We start from the raw sequence: 8,180 nt of genomic DNA on the forward strand, positions 1-8,180 counted from the left end.
AATGACTACTTTCACATCTCCACACGATTTTTCTACGATTTATGGTGATTTTTACAAAACTGCATATCATTTCAAACATCAATCCGGATCAGTCTGTGATTATGGACTTTTTCATACAAGTTGGAGGTCATTAAAATTCATAATAAAAATTATGAACAAACTAGACTCATTTCCCAAACTCTCAGAATTTATGGATTTCGATTTGGACCTTTGATGATTTGTCTATAAATTTTCTAAGAACAGTAAATCAAAATGTTAACAACAGAAAAATGCTAACAATTTCATTTCACCTTGTAACATGTTGAGCAAGGTGTATATCTTTATGTGAAAATATGTTCTTACAAATAGATGACATTTTATCTTAGTATATAGTCATACATCATAATACAAATGGATTTTTTACCTACATAAGTGTGGTAATTAATTTGTTGATATGATGCATGTTGCTTCACTTTAGAAAAAGGTATATATACATATCGGTAAACAAAAGGGTTTTTACCCTCACAAATACAGTAGTTAAACATAGTAAACAAAATTTTAACTATTACATTTAAACGTTTTGATAAACTATAATAGGTATGGTTTATGTTTCCATTATCACAACAAACACATTTTGGAAAGTCTTATTCCCACAGAAAAAGGTTCTACACTCACTCTCACTACACGTAAACTTGTTAACTCAGGTTGTGAGACATTCTCTCCCCGTACGTCCGAGTACGGGATCCAAATTCCTATAAGTTATAACCAAAATCTCTTGTAGGGAGAGCGTGATAATTGTGTATAGATCTATATTGGGGTTGACATCCCACACCTCGCTGCTAGCTACAGCCGGACCGGCAGGTCTGCGAGTGACAAGAGTCATAGGATCAGTGCGTCTGAAAGACGTTGTGCAGGTTACCTCTAGTCATAGTATGGTTATAGTGACTCACATAGGGAGATAACAACGCATAAAGTTTACGGGACTTTTTATAAATCAAAGGGGGTTTTATGTCGATTTAAAATCACTTTTTATATCAATAAGTACGGATATTACTATACACTTTCGGTCTTGGTATTTAAGACTACATATCATTCATTACGAGACTTTCCTTCAAATCAAAAAGGGTTTTATGCCGATTTAAAACCACTTTTATATCTTTACATATGGCAAATACTTGTTATTTCTCGGTCCTGGGATTTAGGACCACATAACTTTTATAAAGAAAATATTGGATTTTCTGGATACATACTCTATCGCTTTTACAAGGAAAACGGTTTACTTCTCTAACGAAATCTCTTATGAACTCACCAACCTTTGTGTTGACACTTTTTCAAACAACTTGTATTCTCAGGAAATCAGTGAAACAGGAAAACCAACAACATTTTGAGGATGGGACGTTGAATCGTCAAACAGTTCATTTTGTCATCATAATGTAATTGATTTGAATCATGTAAACATATACTTTGGTGTAACTTTTTCAATTATATTTATGATGGTTGTATTTACTTTGAGCACTATTATACTCGTTGTTGTGATACTACATGAAGTCCTCCACCCCCCGGACGTTTCCGCCATCCTTGGTTTGGGGGTGTGACATCTTCCACCAATTCTTATCGACTTGTTGAATTGTATCCTAGGAAAGGTTTCTTCGGGTTTTTTAATCTCCGATTGAAGTGTGTTAGGTTTAGGGCATTAGATTTCAAGAAGAGTAATGTGTAGCGGGTGTCTTTGTGTTGTGGCCTATAGTTTTTAGATTAATACCGCGAGAAAGTTATGGTCAGAAGAAGTCAATGTAATTAGCCTGAGTATAGGGGAGTAATTGTGGAAGTTACTTTATCTTTAAAAGAGATTACAATACTACCTTTATTTATTTTATTACTGTTTTATTTTTTTCATGAATTCTTATTGGTCCGTATACCTACACAATATATATATATATATATATATATATATATATATATATATATATATAGAGAGAGAGAGAGAGAGAGAGAGAGAGAGGTGTTGGGTTATGTATAACGCTTTTAAGTGAGTCGAGACACTTGAAGTAGTTAAACAATGTTCTGAGTAAGACAGTTATAAAGAATAGTATATGATATGATGTGAAGCTTATGATGAACGTACATACTTGTTGGAGTGTGATATCGGTATGGGTCCTCGATGAATCGAATAGATGTAAGTATATGGTCGTTCCTAGACAACATTGACATGATGGTCAATTAAGTCTGTTATTTTATTTGAGTTCACAAATCAAGAAACCCGATATCGAACATATAAAAATGTTTCGATATATGAAAAAGCAAATGGAGGTTTGTGTTTTGTCCTCTAGTAGTATAGTGTACCAAAGGGTTTCTAGGCTAATGATATTAGGTGTTATCTTCTTTCTTTAAGGTTGAAAGTTCAAGTTCTGTCTAGGACATGAACGGATTCAAGAGTAAATTAGATTTGTTGTTCAAAAATAAAGTTAGTATAGTGTTTGGAAGAGTGTGTGCTCAAGTCAAAGTCATGTTTTGACTTTGTTGTTTAGGATACTTGCTGTCAAAGTCTGACTTGTTCTAAAAATTTTATCGAATCTACAGGTAGGACTTGAAAGGGGTGGTGTCTCCGTTAACCTTCACATTTGTAAGGTTGAATGATTTGTAACATTTGATCAACTTCTCGTAATGGGATCACCTCGATCTCTAACACCCCATTCCTGAGTTTATCAAAAGAAAAGAAAAGAAGAGAAAAGAATGTCACGAGAGAAAAGAAGAGAAAGGAAAGGAAAACAAAATTTTCTTTTGTGTTCCCGAGTTGGAGAGAAGTGGAAGGAAAGTTAATCATTTTCTTCTTTCCTTCCAAATCCTCCCAAATCGGAAGGAAAGATAGGAGGGAAAATGATCCTTCCATTTCTCTCCACTTCCTTCCACTTCTTTCCTTTAATGAAACTTGTGAACACCAATTTCTTTCATTTTCTTCTCATTTCCACCCATTTCCTTTCCTTTTTCTCGTTAAATTGAACTCGGGAACGGAGTGTAAGTTATAATGTTAAAACAACTTTTAACATTTAATTACCCTCAATCTCTAAGTTGTAATGTAGAAGTTTTAAAATTTAAAGAGGGTGTAAAATAAAGTGGTAGTTAAAATTTAACTTGATACATGACTTCAAATAACGATTAAACGACTAAATATACATCTCAGCAATACAAAATTTGAATAAGAAATTGTTGGTCATGATCAAGTCATAGAAGAACTGTATATGGCGACTCTTTTTTTTCAAAAACAAGAAAATTGTGCTTTTTCCTAGAATCATTTTGAAACATGTTTACCATTTAGTATAACCGTGAATGCATAGGTGTAAATAAGGAATATTATTTAATATTCAAATACTTGTATACGTAAAGATAATGTTATGCTGGTTTAGTTTTTATATATAATATAATTAAAGCAGTCGCACTGAAACATTTTTAATACAAATAGTAGAAACAGAGGGAATTTAAAATCTAAATATAAGAAAAACTAAAAGAAACTAAAACAAGAGGCTTGGATCATAAGACTTGATTTATTTAGCAGGAAACCACCGGGCTTTGCTTTATTCCATTGTATTCGAGTCTCTACGTCCTGACTTCCTCCTTCACCAATTCACCTGGCAACACAAACAATCGTTTCTTAGTTACACTACTAGTCTATCTATGAGACAATGAAACTGAGCAGAGTAAGTTTTAAAATATAGGAATAGATAGATTTTAATTTTATTAACATCATATCATAGTCATACATGGACCGAAGTTGACGTTGCACTTTTCAGGAAGTTGCATGGCCATGGAACGATCAACGCCGGAGATGGGGGGGCCATTGACAAGCACACAAAGACAGGGTTGGCCGAGGACCCTGAGGGCGGTGCAACAGGCGTCATTTGGAGGAATGGGGCTAAATGGTGCAACCGACGCCCGACATGGGATCAGTTGCACCAATGCTGAGAAAAATGTGCTGCCACAAGGGAACCCTGCACTCCCCTGTACCATCACTCCCAGCACCACCACAACCACCACCACTGCCACTTGTTTCTTTTCCATCTTTTTCTACTTGTATTTTTATTATTTTATAATAACACCCATCCCATTTATAGCCATTCTTTCTTTCTACTCATGCAGGATCCATGTCATTCCTAAGCCTCACCATTGTTGGCATGCTTATTATGCCTTATACTCTTATGGAAACGGTTGCTAAACTCATATTCTGTGACGCATTCACATGCCATGGAAATATATATGTTCATATTAACCTTTTGGTTCCCACAATGTTTGTTAACTTACTTATCTCACAAAGAAATTGTAATTGGAACTATGTTGATATTTTTCGGGTGGGACAAAAAATGCCAACTTTTTTCCCATTGACTTACTTGTGAGTCTTGATTTCCAAGTTACTTTTAATGAAATAAAAAATAATTCTTGTTTATGGGATGTACTTGTACATGTACCTTTTTTCATGAAAAGGCTTTTTCTAAAGCTCTCCTCTGTTTCCTTTAAGATTAATGACAGAAAGTTCTTGTTCTACAAACTCTCCAGCACAAATGGGTGGATACTTGTCGGCAAGGGGTGACTGTGCAAAGTGTCCCAGGGGCTTCAGCACAGCATCTGATGCTATATGAGAAAATAACTACCAAAAAATAAAAGTAGACCCAATGTTAACCCTAAAACTCACCAACAACCCCATGTTTCTTTTTTTTTAATTAAGTCGATCAAGAAAATAATGATAAGTTTGTAAAAAGGTACGAGTTGATTACTCTATTAAGTCATTCTTTCTGCATAAAGCAAAAAAAAAAAGTACACGTTGACTTTTCAGTTTATAAATAGATGTCACAATGCTGATACATTTAGGTAGAATGGAATGAAAAAAAAAAAACTGCTTTTTTGTCAGATAGAATGAAATTAAAAAAAAAAATTGTAATATAACTAATTGTTATTCATAGTTTTTTATGACATTTTTTTGAAAAACAAATGATGTTTATATATAAATAACAAGTTTATATTCTAAAAATAACTAATCTTACTTGGGTTCTGATGAGTGTGAAATTTATTTTTCTTGATAAATAAGTGAGTAAGTATAATTAAACAGCAGTGTATAAAGTAAAAAAAGAAAAGTATAGATTGTGATTAACAGCCTAAAAGCTGATGCACTTACTGTTGATGATACTCTCCAGAGGCTTCGATTTTCTTGTGATGCAGCTTTAATCGACTCAAGTGTTCTGTTAGTTACCACAACTTCATGCATACCGGCTATACAGTCTCCAGCAGTCAACCATTCTATCTGATAATTCAAAAAAGATATAAATAACATTACTTTTTTGGCATCAGGAAAGGCTGCTGTAGATTTTATTTACATTTCATTTTCATAAACCAAAAAGCTAAGAGGTTAAATGCAAGAAGTAGCAATGTACATCCAACTTACTTCAATTCTTTTATAAAGGTGAACAGCCTACCCAATTATAGCATTGTACTTTCAAAAAAAAAAAGTGAAAATTGCTTTGTAAATTATAACATTGCTATAACTGGGTAGAGTATTTAAAGTAGAATGAAATGAAAGTGGGTTGGTATAATATAATAAAGCAAAGGTGAAATTGCTACTGAGAAAGCAGATTCATATCTCCATTATAAAAGATAAAAAGTGAGGCATTTTTAGGTAAAGAAGTAGATTGGTATTTGTTTACCTGCTTTCCTGTCTGAATAAGTAGACAACCAACTGGAACCTTGACTTCTACTTTCTTCCCATTCCTTAGCCAAATACTAAGACCAGGGAATCTACTTCTGCCATGAATGGTTAAAAAATTAAGGTCATAATGATACCCTGCAAACACAGTACCCTCTTTCCCATGGCGTTCAAGGTTACTCCCTGTTGGAGCAAGAAGATGTGGACCCTGCAATCCAGAAACATATAATTCAAACATCAACAAACTTTTCTATGACCTTAACCATTTACTTATTTACGTGTCACGTGTCCAAGATAAAAAGTGACCTGAGTGGAACCTTTTTTACAAGTACAATGACTTAGACAATGACCTAACCCTAAAAAAACAAAATCATAAGAATATCTGGGTTTTTGCAACTTCATTAACCGATATATATAATGAGATTGTCATTTGATGATTTTCACCAAACAGAAAAGATAAAATAAACACTCACATTCTTCATTAGAGCGGTGAATGCATCCTTTGGTAGGCCAAAACCAATTGCTGCCATTTCAGCAACAGCCTGAGGAAATTGAATTTTGAATTATATCCTGTAACATTCAAGAAATTATGATGCAAAGTCACTACTTCACCTCTATAGCAGATATCATTTTGGAACCCCAAGAATCCATGGTCTCTTTCCATTCGAGGAAACCTTCAGGTATAACCGGCTCCGAGTTCAGTTCCTACATCAACAAAAGTCATCAATGATTTTGGAAGTGAAAGATTTTGTAATGACACTTTGGTCTTTTAAGGGACCGAGAATGAAATTCAATTCCTTCACCCCCCCATCCTTGGAACGATGAAACATGGATTCAAACGGAATTTGATTCCATTCATCTCCCCACATTCCAATCCCTTTGGGAATCTTGAACTAAAAGCGCGAGTTTAAGGAGAAGTCTGCTAAACCTGAAAGCGAGTAGTTGATGGTCGAGGACCAACTCTCCACATGTATCGCCACTTAGGATCTGGACCTGATGGGGTCAACGGCTGAGACTCTTTAGGCAATGATCTCAGCTTGTTTTGCATTTCACCATCAACCAAACTACGAGGAACTTCAATTCCTTCTGGTGTCACACCGACCTGTAATTTTCACAAACTCCAAATTATATTTTCTTTCAAAACCCAGTTTGCCTAATTACGATTCAACATGACAATTTCATTTTCCAGGTAAACCACACTTAAGATTCAAGTAACATCACTGGATTCTAAACTTGAACAAGTATTATTTTCGCATCTGCGTCCTCCTTTTCTGATCGGAAGGACGAATAAAAACAAATAATTGAGCATGTAAGTAACTTGATTTTACATATTTTTTTGTTAAACCCCCAAAATTCCTCGGATTTATCGATCGATCAATGCAATTCAAACACAATCCGTAACACTAGGTTCACTGGGAATCGGTATATGAAAAAACCTGATAATGGAGGTGAGGACGCTCTTGGAGACGTTTAAACTCATCAGGCTGTTCGAAATACTTCTCCATCATATCGATAAACCGATCGTTATCTTGAGCAGAACATCGGGGATCTTTGACGAGCAAAGCTCCTGTTTCTTTTAGGGTTCGACTAACCTCCGAGCAAGCCGTCTTCAGTTGGGGATTTAAGACTTCATCGCCGCAATATTTGCCAGACACTACATCCAAATACGGTTCCAGATCGATCACCGGTAACTCCATTTGCCTGATTTTTACTTATTTTTCTTCTTAGAAACTTAGAGAGAATGAAAAAAAAAAAATGGTAGATACTCGAGATCCAAGAAAGAAATGATGATTATGGTGGTGTTTATGTATATTTTTGGATGATGGCGGGAGAATTTATTTTTACGGCACCTCTTGCGTGCGTGCCCACTTTAGTATCTTGTGACCTTCCTTCCCCTTGAGGCCTTGACTTTCAATAATGGCCTTTCTTTCTTCTTTTGGTATATATTTTTTTTTTTCGCAACGACAGAGTATTAGGATGATCATAAAAAATAAAACAATTTACTAAGGCGTTTGATAGTTGCTGCCTAAAAAGAAAGTGTTGTCTGGGAAAGGTATGTCTGAACAATAAATTCTGACGGAGTAAAAAACCATGTTTTTTGATTGTACATCTGACTGAATATGATGACCTATGCAAAATGATCATTTTACCCTTCTATTCTATACAACTATTTTAAATATTCGTTTTTATTAAGTTACCATTATACCCCTATTATAATTTTAAGTTAGTATTATATATATTCTTCAAAAACTTTCAAAATATGATATTTACCTAAATTATTGTTTTAATAAATTTTAGTAAGCTAAAACCTATAATTAATTATATAATTAAAGCCTATTAACGATTTTACAAACACATGAAAGCATAGGTTGTACAAGAAACTTTTCCATGGATATAAAACGTATAAATTAAATGAAAACAACTTCAACAAAGCACAAAAAGATGGAAATTTCATTGAGGCATTTTGACAAACACTTAAAGTGCAACAATTCATATCAACCTTAAGGATGAG

The 8,180-nt window shown here is 34.3% G+C and overlaps 1 protein-coding gene across 1 annotated transcript; it reads right to left on the reverse strand.

The window, feature by feature from the left end:
* Positions 1 to 3,358: 3,358 nt before the first annotated feature.
* Positions 3,359 to 7,546, reverse strand: LOC145101821 (uncharacterized). Its single transcript, XM_079039095.1, has 8 exons — positions 7,105 to 7,546; positions 6,597 to 6,770; positions 6,281 to 6,373; positions 6,142 to 6,210; positions 5,670 to 5,876; positions 5,144 to 5,269; positions 4,440 to 4,618; positions 3,359 to 3,605 (listed from the first exon to the last, which is right to left on the reverse strand). The coding sequence occupies exons 1-7, from the start codon at positions 7,363 to 7,365 to the stop codon at positions 4,463 to 4,465; spliced, it is 1,086 nt and encodes a 361-aa protein (XP_078895221.1). The 5' UTR covers positions 7,366 to 7,546; the 3' UTR covers positions 3,359 to 3,605; positions 4,440 to 4,462.
* Between the last annotated feature and the right edge of the window lie 634 nt (positions 7,547 to 8,180).

This window comes from Lactuca serriola, chromosome 1 (genome assembly GCF_051521515.1).
Source record: "Lactuca serriola cultivar US96UC23 chromosome 1, Lser_US96UC23_V15, whole genome shotgun sequence".
In the NCBI taxonomy this organism is placed as follows: domain Eukaryota; kingdom Viridiplantae; phylum Streptophyta; class Magnoliopsida; order Asterales; family Asteraceae; genus Lactuca; species Lactuca serriola.

Bases quoted from the DNA above. Each gene is read 5' to 3' on its own strand.
- LOC145101821 (XM_079039095.1), bottom strand. From the start codon at position 7,365: ATGGAGTTACCGGTGATCGATCTGGAACCGTATTTGGATGTAGTGTCT. The intron at 6,211-6,280 runs GTGAAGTAGTGA...CAATTTCCTCAG, and splicing joins AAATGATATCTGCTATAGAG to GCTGTTGCTGAAATGGCAGC. The intron at 5,270-5,669 runs GTAAACAAATAC...TTGAATTATCAG, and splicing joins TTATTCAGACAGGAAAGCAG to ATAGAATGGTTGACTGCTGG.